Here is an 18454-nt window from a genome sequence, read left to right on the forward strand (position 1 = left end):
TCCACACTAATTTCCACTAATTGTTGGGTGTCTGAACTTTATCCACTCACTGCCAGTATCTCAAGGTAAATGCTAATGTGAGATTAGTTCTGCAATATTCTACCATTGAATAACTATAGTGTCAGTTTGGTTTTGTATGCAACAGCATCAGGTGGAGTGTGTGAATCTCATTCTCTTTACATGTTGAGTTGTATTTGTTTGGTCTGAGTGTTGGATAAACTCGATCAATATTGACAAACAGTGTGTGTGAGCGATCAGTCGCTGATCCTTGATACCAATGTGGTCCTTATTCTTGGTTATTGTATTTCACAGTGGTTCAGTGTCATTTAAATTGAAACATGTCACTTTTAGTAACTGCAAGCACAATTAGTTCTTTAAATTTCTGCTACCTGACATGAATGAGGTTTTATCCATTGCCACTGGAGTCAGTTCCCAGTGAACATTGATGTGTTTCTATATCTGCTAATATTTGTCCTCGTACATAGAGTCATAGAGATATACAGCATGGAAACAGACCCTTCGGTCCAACCTGTCCACGCCAACCAGATATCCCAACCCAATCTAGTCCCACCTGCCAGCACCCAGCCCATATCCCTCCAAACCCTTCCTATTCATAAACCCATCCAAATGCCTCTTAGATGTTGCAATTGTACCAGCCTCTACCACTTCCTCTGCCTGCTCATTCCATACGTAGTTGGATAATGTCCAGAGCCTATGTGCTTTAGTTTTAGAGCCCATAGGATCAATAGACAGGTGAACATGCAACACATTACAGCAGAAAAGCATCTGTGCTTTTCTTCAGAATCAAGGGGAGAAAAGCAATAGACTTTTGTAATTCCTATAGTGCAGAGTCTAACCAGGAACAGTGGGGATATCAAGGTCTGGTTTTCAGGATGCTATCAATTTTTGGATTGTGATATACTTTCCCAATGAATTAATGATCCGTATTAACCGAATCAATTTGCAACTAAGTGAACACTTCAACTGCATTGCAGCGGACTGAAGACAGTGCTCCTTGTGCAGAAAAGAGAATTGGTCAATTCTATTTTAGTTACCAATCTGGACAGGATCTGGTGCAAACCATTAGCAGTACACTTGTGTTGCTCTCTGGTAGGGCAGGGGAAAACAAAAGGTCTTTTATTTTCAATTGGCCATGAAGAATATTTAAACAGTCCAATTCGATTTATTGAACACTCAACTCTTGGTGGTTAAAATAAAGGAGCAGCTTGACAAACCTATCGATTTTAGCTTTCTCTTTCTTTCTGCACTAGTGTAAATAGTAATGATCTGATTCTATTGACTCCTTGGCAAAACTTTATCCTGATTCCTTGATTTTTTTTTGTAGGTTAATGAAGAGATAGTCAAAATGAATGCAGGATTCTTGATTTCTTGAAACAAATTTTGAAAGACACAGAAGAAGAAGAAAAACTCTCTTTCTGGACTGAAAAAAAAAATCCTACAAAATGATGAAATGGAGAATGGTGTTATGACACAGATAGGGATGACAACTTCTCTGCTGCCATGAAAAATCTATGGAAATGGAATACTCATTGAATTAACAATTCTAATCCCTTTCAATCAGCTGTGTTGTTATAGACTGTTTTCAAACATTGCAGACTAAATAATTTGAACAGACGTATTCTGTGCTGTAGATCTCTTTGATTAGAGATTGGAGTAGAAATCAGTTTGATAAAATGTTTTGTGCTAGTTGTGGTGTATATGGATCTTCATCACTGTTAGATGTTGTAACATGTATTTCAGGATGGTGTACGAATTTGCAACTATTGTTAAATCAGTCAGTAGCACTGTGGGAGATAGAATGGTGTGTGCGCGCGCAAGCACACATATGGCGGTGGGATGGAGATGGTGGTCGTGGGCGTGTACACACACGATGAGCACTCCCTCGACATCAGGCTTTGGCACAGAGGTTCATTTGGAATTTACATAGTTTCATTGTTGTGTCTTTTCCAGGACAATGATTTACCAAAAATGTAATTTTGACTTTCTCAGTTACTGAAAATACCAAAGTTACTTTCTGCATCTGCACTCAATATCCTCTTCATATAGCCTTGTTGTAACAATGTAACAGCATGACTTGTTTGTTCACCTTGATTGTAACTTTAAAATTGCCTTTACTACATGTGGATTAATGTAATTCCTCAATGTATATTTCATGAGATTACAGTCTATCCCTCTTCTGATGTTGCAAATAATAACTGGCTATGCATAATGGAATTTATTGAAACTGACATGTTGTGCCTTAAGTATAAAGATAAATTTTTAAAAATATTTCATTAGTTGTTTCTGACTCTTGGATTGAATGCATATTTCTGGAAATTGAGCTCAATGTGTATCTGACTCAATCCACTCTGACTGTGGAAAGGATGTTCTTCAATCTGACAACTGTAACATACCTGCTGGTTGGTAGAAGCAGATGATCATACTTGGCTTTGTACTGAGGAAATATTAAATTATCTTGGTCCATCAAATATTTGCCTGGAGGAAGAAGAGAGAGATATCATCATTTCTGAGTAGAAAGACATCAACCGATCAACACAACATTCAGGTCATGATCATGATAGTTCTGTATTTAAACAGAGCAAGGTCTGGTTCCAAAGCAACATTGATCTGCTGCCAGTCCTTTTCTGTTTGCGAAATTCTGAAAGTTTACTCAAATGAAAGAAAACTAACCAGCACATGCACAGCTCCAAAAGTAGAAGATGATTACACAGTTCAATGCTCAGCTCCCAAAAAAAACCTAAATGTTGAAGGAAGAACAGCTGGCACTACTATTACATTTATTACTATCACACTGCCCTTTATTCCCCAACAATTCAACGTCTATTCGCAACAAAATTGGGGAAACAGAAGCCAAACAATGAATTCCCATCAGTGTTTAGGGAATTAAAAACCACAAGAATGGCCCACAGCAGGTTTTTCCCACTCTCCCTACCTCAGCAGGCCCACACACAGCCCGAGAAAGGCCTCTCTCTTCCCCCCAGCCCGCTCACTCCAAGTTCCGGGACCAGTTCCTGCTCCGCTCGGCCTCTTACAAACAGCCCCCGGTTCTCCCTGAACTCACCCCGAATCAATCCCGGTCTCGGAGCCCCCTCTGTGTCCCAGGCTCCCATCCCGATGTGCTGCTGGAAGGAGCCTGCTGTTCCCTCCCTTCCCTGGGCGCTGATCTCTCCATTGCGGTCTGTTTCAAACAAACCTCTTGCACTCACTGAGGAAATGCTCCTCAATGGCAGCGCTGGGGGAGGGCCTCACGCATGCGCTCCTCTACTCAGGAACAATCAACATTGGAGGAGGGACGGCATCACGCATGCGCTGCCTTTCCCAATGATTCCTCGAAACAAATATCAATTGGTCATTTCCCCAATTCGCTTTTCTCTCAGTTTGACAAAAGGAACTGAGGCTGTGGGGGAAAGGGTAGAGAAGGTTTCAAGCTGGGATAGTGTCCCTTTATGAAGCTCCAATTGAGCTCATCCCCGGGTCATGTTAATAACTCCTCCCTCCGGCTCTCTCACAATCTGATCAGGGGACAGAGAAGCTGGCGGCCAGTCGGCCCATCCTCTGTGCTCCCCCATTCAATAACATCACGTCTGATCTTATTTTAACTATGGTATTTAATCCTATTGACCCTCATCCACAAATATTAATTCCTTTAAGTAAGTAACATAAGTTGAAAATAGTAACATAAATGAAATAAGTGGAACATACTCTTATTAAGGCAGAATGTAACTATTGGAGAGAGTCTTGCATCACAGTGTTAGTCCCTGTTTCTGGCTCAGGAGGCGTGCGCAAAAATCAGACCGGGAACAGGGATATGCAATAACGTCTCTGGGCCTCGATTTAGTGTATAGTGGACAACAGATGTTAGTGTCAGGTATGCTGCAGACAGAAACCTTGAGATGTATTGTATGCCACAACGAGAAACCCCAGGTGTTTCTGTTTATTCACTCTAGGGACGTGGACGTCGCTGGCTGAGCTTCGTCTTTATTCCCCTTTGAGCGGGCGGTGGTGAGCCACCTTCTGGAACAGCTTTTGTCTATGTCCTGCCTACAATGTCATGAAAGGAAATTCCAGGTAAAAACAGTGACTGCAGGTGCTGGAAACTAGATTCTGGATTAGTGGGGCTGGAAGAGCACAGCAGTTCAGGCAGCATCCGAGTGGCAGTAAAATCGACGTTTCGGGCAAAGGGGAGGGGATATATTTCCAAGTGATTATGGTGTGTGGCTTAGAGAGAAACTTGCCCTCCATCAAGTTGATGCCTCCCTACATCAACTGCATTTACCTTTTCTGATGGAGGTTGCCCCAAGTTTGGAAAGTTTTATAATTTACAAAGCTTTAGTATTACTTTTGTAAACTTAACAAAACTTTAGAGCTCTGTGAGATAATATTTGATCCCAAGATTAGGCATACAGATTGGGAAGAAAATAAACAGACAAACATAAAGCCTGGGAACAATTTAGAATTCAGGGCAGAGGAGATGACCTGAGGGTTGCAGTGAGAGAGAAACTCACTGAGATACTTGTTGAAAGAGAAGGAGAACTTCTTCAACATAGAATCCTTACAAGAGGATTCGCAGTTAGTTTAGAATCAACTTCATGGACTTCACCAGTTTCCTCATTTCCCCTCCGCCCACCTTACATCAGTTCCAACCTGCCAGCTCAGCAGCATCGTCATGACCTGTCCGACCTGCCAATCTTCCTTCACATCTATCTGCTCCACCCTCCTCTCTGACTTATCACCTTCATCTCCACCTCCATCCACCTATTACACTCTTAGCTACCTTCTCCCCAGCACCACCCCACTCTCATTAAACTCTCCACCCTGGAGGCTCCCAGCCTTATTCCTGATGAAAGGCTTTTGCCCAAAACATCAATTTTCCTGCTCCCCGGATGCTGCCTCACCTGCTGTGCTTTTCCAACACCACACCAATCTTGACTCTGATCTCCACCATCTGCAGTCCTCACTTTCGCCATAATTTAGAATTCAGTAAGCGATGAGATAAAGGGCATTGATCAAGAAAGAGAGAATGAGGACTGGAGTAAGCTTGCAGATCGTTTGAAAAAGAAACTAACTGTTAAAGTATTGCTAAATGTGTAAAGGAGAAATGGAAGAAAACATGGGTTGGTGAACACAAAGATAGGTCTCTTACTATCAAAAGAAGGAAGTCTATATTAGGGAGCAAAAATGGCTATCCATCCAAATATGTAACTGTTGTTCTCTGATCACAAAGGACGACACCAATGATGCACCAGGAAATTTGGGGAACACAGAGTTCAGTGAGAGGGAAAAATTGAAACTAATCAATATTGTTTGAAAAATTGTGTTGGGACAATGGATAGGATTAAAGCTGGGAAACAGTAGGGCCTGGTCATCCACATCCCAGAGTACTTAACATAGTGGTCACAGAAATAGTGAATGGTCATGTTCCAAGATTCCATAGACATTGCAATATTTTCCACAGATTGTGAATTAGCTAATGTAACCAATCTATTTGAAAAGCAAGTTAGAGATATCTGGGAATTATAGGCCACTCAGCCGGCAGGGAAAAAAAACTTGCTGAAAATGTGTTGCTGGAAAAGCGCAGAAGGTCAGGCAGCATCCAAGGAACAGGAGAATCGACGTTTCGGGCACCAGCCCTTCTTCAGGAAATACTTGCAGAGTATCTGCGGAAAAAAAAGATTGGGACCAAACAAAGTCAGCATGGCTTCGAAGGGCCTGTTCCTGTATCATAATGTTCTATGTTCTCAGCTTAGCAAATCTGCTGGGATAGAGGTGATAAGCAGATGGCGTCATTTGGATGTTTCTTTTGACAAAATCCCACATAAAACAAAATAAAGAACATGGTGCTGAGATGGATTTTAAAAAACTTGTTGGCTGAAAGAGGTAATAAATGAATCATTTTTTCGATGGCAAGCAGTGACTAGGAGTCATGGCAAAAATCATTATTAGAATTCTACTCTTCACAATATAGTCACAGTCATTTAGAAGAGGAAACTAAATATAATATCTCCAGATTGACAGATGACATGAAACAGTTTTTTTTTAGATTAGATTCCCTACAGTGTGGAAACAGGCCCTTCAGCCCAACTAATCCACACTGACCCTCTGAAAAGAGACCTACCCAGACCCGTTTCCATCTGGTTAATGCATCTAACACGATGGGCAATTCACCATGGCCAACTCACCTGACCTGCACATCTTTGGAATGTTCTCTGTTTGGCTTGCCCTATAATGGTAGTTTTGTCCCAGACAAATTCATGTTGCTTGTCATCTGTGTGTGTGGCTACTAAGAATAGCTGGTCGTGTCGTTTCGTGGCTAGTTGCTGTTCGTGTATACGGATCGTTAACTGTCTTCCTGTTTGTCCGATTCACTAGAGAGGAAGAAAAGGACAACTAACTCCCATTCCTAGACGTGATGGTACAGAGAACACCGAACAGAGAATTCATCACAAAGGTTTACAGGAAAGCCACACACACAGACCAAGTCCTAAACTATGAAAGCAACCACCCCAACACACACAAACAAAGTTGCATCAGGACACTATTCAAAAGGGCCACAACACACTGCAGCACACCAGAACTACAAAAAAGAGGAAGAGGAATACCTATACAAAGTATTCGCCAAAAAAGGATACCCTCGCAATTTCATCAACAGATGCCTAAGGGAGAGACAACGGAACGAGGACATGCCGCAAACCAAAGGACTAGCCATACTACCATACATCAGGAGCATTTCTGAACTGGCAGCCAGACTACTGCGACCACTAGGACTCATAACAGCACACAAACCAACAGCCACGCTCAGACAACAACTCACCAGAACAAAGGACCCGATACCCAACATGAGCAAAACTAATGTAGTGTACAAAATCCCATGCAAGAACTGCAGAAAACACTACATCGGACAAACAGGAAGACAGTTAACGATCCGTATACATGAACACCAACTAGCCACGAAACGACACGACCAGCTATCCTTAGTAGCCACACACACAGACGACAAGCAACATGAATTCGACTGGGACAACACTACCATTATAGGGCAAGCCAAACAGAGAACAGCCAGGGAATTCCTAGAGGCATGGAACTCATCCACAGATTCAATCAACAAACACATCGACCTGGACCCAATATACCGGCCACTACAGTGGACAGCTCGAACTGACAACCGGAAGCGGCAGAGACAGGCCACTATAAATACCGGAGAAAACAGCACAGAAGCGCTTCACAAGAGGCTCCCAAGCACTGAGGATGTCACCTAGACAGGGGACGAAATGTTGGCAAGACAAATTCCCAGCTCGGCGAACAGAACCACAATATTCTGCAAGATCTTTCAAAGCAAGTTAACAATGAGGGAGAGAAAGAGAGGAGGGCACCTTAAAGATCAAAGAGGTAGTTGTTGTTGTTATTGGAGCCTTTTCCCTCAAAAGGAAATGCAAACTCAGCAAACAGGCAGAACTCAGGCAAGTGGAGGTTTATTCATGCAAAACTCAGTTAAAGCAGGGGCAAAGGATTCTCTTCAGAGGCCAGCCCTGAAAGGGAGATCATGACATACTCTGAATTTATAACACAAAGCAGTATTTTTATAAATTTGCTGACAACAATCGCATACAACTTGATCACTTTGATCCTCCCTCATACTTCGTAAACCCAATCCTATAAGACACCAAATCAATGAGGCATTCCTTTAACAGGCCTCAACTTCCCAAGACCACATGACATTGAACAGACACTATTATCACTCATCCTTGCCATCTTTCTGTGCATCCTCTTCATTCACATTCCAAAGTTTATTGCTGGACTCCTCTCAGACTGGCTTTATCTGTGAGTCAGTTTGAATTCTGTTATTTGTTGTATCTCAAGTGCTTTCTTTATGGAATTCTGTTTTTCCTCTTATATTTCCTGTTGTCCTAATTACGTGTTAAAAATACCAAAGACATTTAGTTTTAACTAGTTGGTATAAGATTTGTAAGAATGCTTTCTGTTCTGGTTAGTTAAGCTTAGGTCTATTTTTTAAAGACTTCCAGCATAGATACATGGAACCAAAACATTTATGCTTATGTGTGAAAGTTAGTAAGTTTTCAGAAGTACCCTCATTTGCCCTGGACAAAATAGATTACTCAGAGCCATTAATGACAATGTACTTATGGTAGACATTTGTCAGCCATTTTGTTGGAGCAGACATGGGCCATTTTGTTACCAGCAGATCCAGTTCACCTCTGCAGTTCTGGTTGAATTTCAGAAGATGTGAGGGGCAGAAAATGCATTTTCACATCAGTTTTTACTGGGAAGCAGGCAAACTCAGGAAAATGAATATTGATGCTTTGAAAAGTGTTCACATTACAGAAGAGGAAATGCTGGAGGTCTTTGAAAACAAAGTTGGATAATCTCAGAGACCTGATCAAAGTATATCCCAGGACATTATGGAAAGTTAAGGAGGATATTGTGGTGCCCCTTGCAGAAATATTTGTATCATCTATAACGATGGTGAGGTGCTGGATGATCAGATATTGGGTAATATTTTGCCATTATTTTAAGGAGGGATGTAAGGAGAAGCCTGGGAAGTATAGACCTGGGAGTCTGACTTGTGTGATGGATGCATTGTTGGCGGGGATTCTGAATGATAGGATTCAAATGTATGGTTTGGGAAGGAGTGGTAGGAGAGGGCAAGGAATAATTAGGATTTGTCAGGATTGTATTGTAGAAGGAAATTATATTTCCCAAAGTTGATTGAGATTGTTGAGGGAGTATCCAAGAAGGTTGAGGGCACTATGGTAAACATTATCGACTTGAAGTTTGGTAAAGGCTTTTACAAGAATCTGCGTGGTACACTAAATAGCAAGGATAGATTACATGGGATTCAGGTTGAGTGTGCCAACTGAATATAAAATTGGCATAACAGCAGGAGATGGAGAGGAGATGGTCAGTCATTAATTAAACTGGATGCAAGTTACCAATGATGTTCCACCCCAATTGGTGCTGGGTCCACTTTTTTTTAATGTAAATGATTTAGATGAGATTACAGAAGGCATGGTTAGTAATTTTGCAGATGTCATCAAAGTTGGTGGGATAGTGGACAGTGACGGGTCTCTCAGATTAGAAACAAATCTTGATTAACTCGGTCATTGGCATGAGGAATGGCAGATGGAGTTATTGAGGCATTGCATCTTTACAAAACAAACAAGAGTCGGACTTATACAAGTAGGGCCTTGGGTAGTGCTGTTGAACAGAGAGACCGAGTTGGCCAGCTGCATATTTTTAAAGTTTGCTTCACATGGAAACAATGTGTTGAAGAAATCATCTAGCGTGCTTGCCTTCATTGCTCAGACCTTTGAGTACAGGAGTTGAAGGGTTGTATTGAGGTTGCATAGGGTGTTGATGAGTCCCCTTCTGGATTACTGTATCAAATTTTGGTCACCCTGTTGTCAAAAGTATACTATTGAGCTGGAAAGGGTTCAGAAAAGATTTACTAGGATGCTGATGGGAATGGAAGATTCCATTGCAAGAATAGGCTGGGACTTCTGTCCTCTGGAGCCTAAGATCTTGATGGGTGACAAGAATTTTGACAATTATGAGGGCTAAAGGTAAGGGGAACTGTAAGAATCTTTTTCTATGGTAAGAGACTGCAAGACTATGAGACACATTTTTAAGGTTAAAAGGAAAAAAGATTTTATAAGTAAGTTTTTTTTAAAAATGGTATTGATTGTGTGGAATTAACTTCGAAAGGGGGTGATGCATATGGACACAGTCACAATGTTGAAAAGACATTTGGACAAGTATATCATTGTTAAGATTTTGGAGGGTTATGGGCCAAGAACAGACAGGTGAGACTTGTCTAGCTTGAGATTCTATTGGGTATGGACTGGTTGAACAGTAGGATCTGTTTGTGCTATTTGACTGGCCCTTGCAGTGAGGCAACTGTTCTGGTTTGATCTCAGTTCATTTTGAAAGCTTCTAAACGACAGCAGAAAGTCTCATTCAGAGCACTGTGCAATCAAGCAACAGCCTCGGTGTATGGAAATTTAACTGTAAAATGAATCGGTGGAATTCAAAGGTAGGCCACTTCTGTTTGGCAGAGGTGGGTATTGCAGATGCTGGAGATTAGAGGGGTGCTTGAAAAGTACAGCAGTTCAGGCAGCATCCGAGAAGCAGGAAAATCGATGTTTCAGGCAAAAGCCTTTCCTGCTGCGCTTTTCCAGCACCACTCTAATGTTGACTCACTTCTTCGGTTTGCCAGAGATCAAAATCAGGGTCATACCCCACAGGGGCGGGTAGCTCCCGAACTGGCCCAGTATTAAACAGCAACTTGACCAACTCGAAGCAGCTGAAAAATGACTTACCTCCATTTTGCTCCCTGTCCATGGCCAGGGAAAGGACCCTACACAGGAACTCATCCGAGAATAAAACACCGAGGGTCAGCGACCACTCATTATAAATTTACTCGCGGCACTGGAGCAATTCAGCTCTTCCTAAATGCAGTTCAAGATAACGTGAAACTGCCTGTGAGCGAGGAGTATAGGGACTGAGTGATTCATTGATAAGACAATAATTAAAGGGACGAAATTGCAGACATCTACAAGGAATAAAAATAATGTACTCCGAGCACTGTTAAGATTGCGTTGTATCAATATTAGAAGATAAACTTTTTACGCTCCTTGTACTACGGCTCAAACGGTGAACAGTCATTAGGAATAAGACAGGGACTGAAACCGATATCAGTTAAAGGAAGGTAATTCAATCAGACAGACAGGAGTGTTCAGCTCCTTTCACAGATGCTGTGAGTGGCTCTTAAAAGAGCCTTTGGGTTGTCAGATTCAAGAATACTCTCTTCACTTTTTAGCGGATCCAGCAGCGGAAGTTTTCTTGGGCAGCAGCACGGCCTGGATATTAGGCAGCACCCCGCCCTGAGCGATGGTCACCCCTCCCAGCAGCTTGTTGAGCTCCTCGTCGTTGCGCACGGCCAGCTGCAGGTGCCTGGGGATGATGCGGGTCTTCTTGTTGTCCCGGGCCGCGTTACCGGCCAGCTCCAGGATTTCAGCCGTCAGATACTCCAGCACCGCAGCCAGATAGACCGGCGCTCCGGCACCCACACGCTCAGCATAGTTACCCTTTCTCAGGAGCCTGTGAACACGGCCCACCGGGAACTGCAGGCCAGCCCGGGAAGACCGAGACTTCGCCTTGGCGCGACCTTTCCCACCGCCCTTTACTCTTCCAGACAATTTTTTTTTTTTTTATTTCAAAAATATACTTTATTCATAAATGATTTGATGGTCTGTACATTGGATCATGCCATACATATGTCCATATTTACAAACACAGATTCGACTTTATTCTTGTCCTTTACAATCCTGTGCATTTTTTCAATCTTGTATATATACATATATTTGGCTGAGGCATCAGCAGAGCCCAAAAAAACGTCTGTATGGGCCCCCTGTTCTTCTTTCGGCAGGCCGATCTTACACAGTGGTCTTTCCCCACCGCGCCTTGGCGGCAGCTGCCCCAAGCTTCAGCGCGTCCCTCAACACGTAGTTGTAGGCTAGTGGTGAGAAGGGCTCTGCCTGTGAGATCCTTTATGCACGCCCGGACTCTCTGCCGCACCGCACGCTGCCCTCGAAGTGGCTGCGGGGGGGACGAGACTGTCACACACCTCCTTCTGGAATGTGCCTATGCAGAGGAAGTCTGGAGAGGAATGCAGTGGTGCTTGTCGAGGTTCGTCCCGAGCAGCGCCGTGACGCGGGACTCCGTGCTCTACGGCCTGTTCCCCGGGACTCACACCGAGACGAACATTAACTGCGCCTGGAGGATCATCAACTCGGTGAAGGACGCTCTCTGGGCGGTCCGAAACCTGTTGATCTTCCAGCTGAAGGAGTTGACCCCGACCGAGTGTTGCAGACTGGCACATTACTCTTCCAGACATGGTTACAATTCAACAAACACTTCCAGAGAGAATGCTGCACTCCGCCCACATTGCGGCCTCTTATACCTTCGGGAACAATGGTGAAGCGGCCATTTCTGATTGGTCCAATTGTTCAGCCACTCCTATTATGGTTTCAATTCCCAATCAGATATCTGCCTCATTCCCCAATCCGGAGAGGGCACGGGGAGGAGGGCGGAAAGTACCGGCGCCAAATCATCAACCACTGTTTTACAATTTGAAAAGCCCGCCAAAACATACCGAAAAGTCGGCAGTTTAAACACAGAAGGATGCACGAATACTCGCGGTAATTTACTTCTACATGAAAAGTAGGCCCTTTACATTAACTCTTACCTCATTCCCTTGCCTACTGGAACCTGCCCATTTCTGAACTTGAATTGGGATTTTCCAAACGTTAAACATAAGCAGAACCAAAAAAGGCGCCAAACTCTGCACTCTGCAACCTATCATTTACTTCACATTTCAACAGCACCCCGATATACTGATACAATATGAGATGACGTTCTCCCGAGTCAGTGCACCAGGAGTGAACTCGATCGTTCGAGAATATTTTAATGTTACCCTCCCTATTGCACACGATCATAGATCGATACAAAAAAACCCCTCCAGTCTAGTGGCTCGGTGTCTCCACCTTAAAATTGCTCTTCAAGAACAAAAGGACAAAATAAACCTCTTCAAGCCACAATATCATCACACAGTGTCCATCTCTCACTTCCTGCATTGTGAATATGAAAATTCATTTAACGACCTGTACCTGTACATTCTTGCCAAATGAACATGTAAATGTTTCATTAATTGTCCTTGTCAGTTATTGCAATTCAAGCGTTTGATTGTCATTAAAAATCTACCCCCTCAGTTTCTGCTGTGTGAATGTGAGTTTAGTTATCAACCTGTATCTGTCAGATTCTGCAAGGTGTAAAAGTGTGAGTGTCGATATATGGCTGACAGATTTTGTTCTGTGAATAATTATCAAAATGTACATGTCAGTTCATGTTCTGTGAAATGGCAGTATTATCAAAGGAAGGACAGAAAGGGAGGCAAGAGAGGAGGGGGAGTGGCATTTTTGATAAGTTAGACCAGGGAATCCCAGTGGATGTCGTCTATCTAGACATCCAAAAGGCCTTTGATAAGGTGCCACACGGCAGGCTGCTGAGCAAGGTGAGGGCCCATAGTGTTCGAGGTGCGCTACTGGTATGGATTGAGGATTGGCTGTCTGACAGAAGGCAGAGAGTTGGGATAAAAGGTTCTTTTTCAGAATGGCAGTCTGCGACAAGCAGTGTCCCGCAGGGTTCAGTGTTGGGGCCGCAATTGTTCATGTTATATATGATCTGGATGAAGGGACTGCGGGCATTCTAGTGAAGTTTGCCGATGATACAAAGTTAGGTAGACAGGCAGGTAGTACTGAGGAAGTGGGGAGGCTGCAGAAGGATCCAGACAGTTTGGGAGAGTGGTCCAGGAAATGGCTGATGGAATTCAATGTGAGCAAATGCGAGGTCTTGCACTTTGCAAAAAAGAATACAAGCATGGACTACTTTCTAAACGGTGAGAAAATTCATAAAGCCAAAGTACAAAGGGATCTGGGAGTGCTAGTCGAGGATTCTCTAAAGGTAAACATGCAGGTTGAGTCTGTGATTAAGAAAGCGAATGCAATGTTGTCATTTATCTCCAGAGGGTTGGAATATAAAAGCATCGTTGTGCTACTGAGACTTTGCAAATCTCTGGTTAGGTCCCATTTGGAGTACTGTGTCCAGTTTTGGTTCCCACACCTCAGGAAGGACATACTGGCACTGGAGTGTGTCCAGTGGAGATTGACATGGATGATCCCTGGAATGGTAGGTCTAACATAACGGTTGAGGATTCTGAGATTGTATTCATTGGAGTTTAGCAGATTAAGGGGAGATCTAATAGAAACTTACAAGATAATGCTAGGAAATTGTTTCCATTAGGCGAGGAGACTAGGGCCCGTGGACACAGCCTTAGAATTAAAGGGGGTAAATTCAGAACAGAAATGCAGAGACATTTCTTCCGCCAGAGAGTGGTGGGCTTGTGGAATTCATTGCCACAGAGTGCAGTGGAGGCCGGGACGCTAAATGTCTTCAAGGCAGAGATTGATAAATTCTTGATGGCACAAGGAATTAAGGGCTATGGGGAGAATGCGGGTAAGTGGAGTTGAAATGCCCATCAGCTATGATTGAATGGCAGAGTGGACTCGATGGGCCAAATGGCCTTACTTCCACTCCTCTGTCTTATGGGATAGCATTCCAGCAGTGCTGAGGGAAGATATTTCTGGAACTACATCCAGGGAAGTTCTTTGGGTGGAACTGAGAAATAAGAAAGTGATGATCACCTAATTCGAGTTGTTTTATACACCACCTAAGAGTCAGAGGGAAATTCAGCAACAAACTTGTAAGGAGATCTCAGCTATCTGTAAGAATATTAGGGTGGTTATGGTAGGGGATTTTAACATTCCAAACATAGACTGGGAATGCCACAGTGTTAAGGGTTTAGATGGAGAGGAATTTGTGAAGTGTATACAAGAAAATTTTCTGATTCAGTACGTGGATGTACCTACTACAGAAGGTGCAAATCTTGACCTACTCTTGGGAAATAAGGCAGGGCAGGTGACTGAGGTGTCACTGAGAGAGCACTTTGGAGCCAGTGACCATAATTCCACTAGATTTAAAATAGTGATGGAAAAGGATAGACCAGATCTAAAAGTTGAAGTTCTAAATTGGAGAAAGGCAAGAACTTTCAAAAGCTGATTGGGCGCAGATGTTTGCAGGTAAAGGGAGAGCTGGAAAATGAGAAGCCTTCAGAAATGAGATAACGAGACTCCAGAGAAAGTATATTCCTGTTAGGGTGAAAGGATAGGCTGGTAGGTATAGGGGATGCTGGATGACAAAAGAAATTGAGGGTTTGGTTAAGAAAAAGGAGGAAGCATATGTCAGGTAACACAAGATAGATCAAGTGAATCCTTAGAAGAGTATAAAGGTAGTAGGAGTACACTTATGAGGGAAGTCAGGAAGGCAAAAAGGGGACATGAGATAGCTTTAGGAAATATGAGTAAGGAGAATCCAAAGGGTTTTTACAAATATATTAAGGACAAAAGGGTAATGAGGGAGAGAATAGGGTCCCTCAAAGATCTGCAAAGCAGCTTTTGTGTGGAGCTGCAGAAAATGGGGGAGGATACTAAATGAGTATTTTGCATCAGTATTCACTGTGCAAAAGGACATGGAAGATATAGAATGTAGGGAAATAGATGGTGACATCTTAAAAAATGTCCACAGTACAGAAGAGGAAGTGCTGGATGTCTTGAAATGCATAAAGGTGGATTAATACCCAGGACCTGATCAGGTGCACCGTAGAACTTTGTGGGAAGCTAGAGAAGTGATTGCTGGGCCTCTTTGCTGAGATATTTGTATCATCAAAAGTCACGGGTATGGTGCCAGAAGTCTGAAGTTTGGCAAACATGGTGCCATTGTTTAAGAATGGTGGTAAGGACAAGCCAGGGAACTATAGACCAGTGAGCCTGATGTCAGTGGTGGGCAAGTTGTTGAAGGGAATCCTGAGGGACAGAGGTACACGTTTTTAGAGAGACAAGGACTGATTAGGGATAGTCAACATGGCTTTGTGTGTGGGAAATCATGTCTCACAAACTTGATTGAGTTTTTTGAAGTAACAAACAGGAGTGATGAGGGCAGAGCAGTAGATGTGATCTATATGGACTTCATTAAGGCGTTTGACAAGGTTCCCAATGGGAAATTGGTTAGCAAGGTTAGATCTCATGGGGAGAACTAGCCGTGTGGATACAGAACTGCTCAAAAGTAGAAAACAGAGGGTGTTGGTGGAGAGTTGCTTTTCAGGCTGGAGGCCTTTGACCAATGGAGTGCCACAAGAATCGGTGCTGGGTCCACTACTTTTTGTCATTTACATAAATGATTTGGATGTCAGCGTAAGAGGTACAGTTAGTAAGTTTGCAGATGACACCAAAATTGAAGGTGTAGGGGACAGTGAAGAATGTTACTTCAGATTACAACAGGATCTTGACCAGATGGGCCAATGGGCTGAGAAGTAGCAGGTGGCGTTTAATTCAGATAAATGGGAGGTACTGCATTTTGGGAAAGCAAATCTTATACACTTAATGGTAAGATCCAAGGGAGTGTTGCTGAACCAAGAGACCTTGGAGGGCAGGTTTATAGCTCCTTGAAAGTGGTGAATCTGTGTGAACAGGACACCAAGTGATAACATTCACAGCCGATCCCTTGAAAAATTAATGACAGTGTTTGATTTGTTTTTAGATTACTTACAGTGTGGAAACAGGCCCTTTGGCCCAATAAGTCCACACCGACCCGCGACCCACCCAGACCCATTCCCCTACACCTAACACTACGAGTAATTTAGCATGGTCAATTCACCTAACCTGCACATTTTTGGACTGTGGGAGGAAACCGGAGCACCTAGGGGAAACCTACGCAGACACGGGGAGAATGTACAAACTCCAGTCAGTCGCCTGAGGTGGAAATTGAACCGGGGTCTCTGGCGCTGTGAAGCAGCAGTGCTAACCACTGTGCTGCCCATGATTCTGACCCTGAAACGAAACTCGGTACGATCAAAAACTTTGTAATTAACGATTAGATGCTGCCAACTTTAATGGATTCTTCTTACCTCTTGCAAGTGGGGCAGACACAAAGAAAAAAAAACTTTGCTGACTTGAGAGTTCAAAAGAACACTACAAAGAGAGACGATTTTAGTGCTGAGGCTGTTGGTGGCAGTAGAAAATTAACTCTTAGTGGTTATCTGCTATGGATTGATTTTAATTGCACTTTGGAACTTTAACATGGTATTGAGTAGCCAATACCAGGTATTAAAAACAAACTCTGTAAAAGGTAATATTGATGAAGCCCTAACTTACTTGCTGTTCTGGCAGACCACTCTACAGACCTTACAGACTGCCCCAAATATCAATTCTAACTTGTCAGATCTTATGTCTTATTTGAATTTGAATCACAATCTTGAAAAGAAGGCATGTTTAACTTGAGATTAATTAATCATTTTAGATACAACCTTGCAGTACCATTTCAGCCTCAGGTACAGAATGATTCTGTGTTCAAGATAAAAAGCAGGAATCTGCTCCCAGCTTAAAATTATTCTGAACCTAACATTGAAGAGACTCTGACAAAATCTGTCAGGAAGCCATTTTATGATCAATGGTTTGCCCTCCTTGTTAAGAAGCCATTTCGTAAAACAATTGTATCAGACATGTGAGCTGTGCAAGGTTACCTTATGGACTCTCCAATTACTCGAACTGGTATATTTTTATGATAGGAGCTTATCTCGCTAGCAGGCTGGGTATGTTTTTCCCACCTGATGAATGGCTTCGGGCCTATAAGAGTGATTAGTCAAGCGTACACAGACCTGTCAATTAACTTTTCTTCCTTACAAATTATTGTCTTTCATTGTTATCTGGATTAGGGGTGCTGGAAGAGCACAGCAGTTCAGGCAGCATCCGAGGAGAAGTAAAATCGACGTTTCGGGCAAAAGCCCTTCATCAGAAATACAGGCAGAGAGCCTGAAGTGTGGATAGGTAAGTGAGAGGAAGGTGGGGTGGGGAGAAAGTAGCATAGAGTACAATAGGTGAGTGGGGGAGGGGAATGAAGGTGATAGGTTGGGGAGGGGGGAAAAGGGTGGAGAGGATAGGTGGAAAAGAAGATAGACAGGTTGGACAAGTCAGGACAAGTCGAGGGGACGTGCTGAGCTGGGGGAAGGGGAAATGAGGAAACTGTTGAAGTCCACGTTGATGACCTGAGGTTGAAGTGTTTCGAGGCAGAAGATGAGGCGTTCTTCTTCCAGGCGTCGGGTGGTGAGGGAGCGGCGGTGAAGGAGGCCCAGTACCTCTATGTTCTCGGTGGAGTGGGAGGGGGAGTTGAAAATGTTGGGCCACAGGGCGGTGTGGTTGATTGGTGCGGGTGGCCCAGAGATGTTCCCTAAAGCGCTCTGCTCGAAGGCGTCCACTTGGGTGGCCATTTTAAGGGATCTATGTACCTGCACACCAACATTCCTCTGTTCCTCCACACTGCCAAGAATCCTATCCTTAATCCTGTACACAACTTTCAATTTCGACCTTCCAAAATGCATCACCTCGCATTTATCCAGGTTGAACTCCATCTGACAGCACTCAGCCCATCTCTGCATCCTGTCAATGTCCCGCTGCAGCCTACAACAGCCCTCTACACTGTCAATGACACCTCCAACCTTTGTGTTGTCTGCAAACTTGCTGACCCATCCTTCAATCCCCTCATCCAAGTCATTAATAAAATGTGTGAAAAAGTTAACCCTCAAGTCACTTTTAAATCTTTCCCCTCTCACCCTAAACCACTGCCCTCTAGATTTGGACTCCCTGCCTTGGGGAAAAAAGACCTTGGTTACTCAACTTATCCAAACCCCTATTTCTGTAACAATATACATATGAAACATCAAGGACCACTTAATCTGACTCTAGCCTTG

The 18454-nt window shown here is 43.3% G+C and overlaps 2 protein-coding genes across 6 annotated transcripts in view; one reads left to right on the forward strand and one right to left on the reverse strand.

Moving 5' to 3' along the window:
• LOC140470734 (histone H2B 7-like) overlaps positions 1-18454 on the forward strand; it is a 192504-nt gene that overhangs the window by 95811 nt on the left and 78239 nt on the right. The window lies entirely within an intron of this gene.
• On the reverse strand, positions 10741-11231 carry LOC140470592 (histone H2A type 1-like; the record flags this gene model as incomplete). Its single annotated transcript, XM_072566646.1, has 1 exon — positions 10741-11231. A coding segment is annotated over one exon (387 nt), but the record flags the coding sequence as incomplete, so codon positions are not given.

The sequence above is a fragment of the Chiloscyllium punctatum genome, chromosome 52 (assembly GCF_047496795.1).
Source record: "Chiloscyllium punctatum isolate Juve2018m chromosome 52, sChiPun1.3, whole genome shotgun sequence".
Lineage (NCBI taxonomy): Eukaryota > Metazoa > Chordata > Chondrichthyes > Orectolobiformes > Hemiscylliidae > Chiloscyllium > Chiloscyllium punctatum.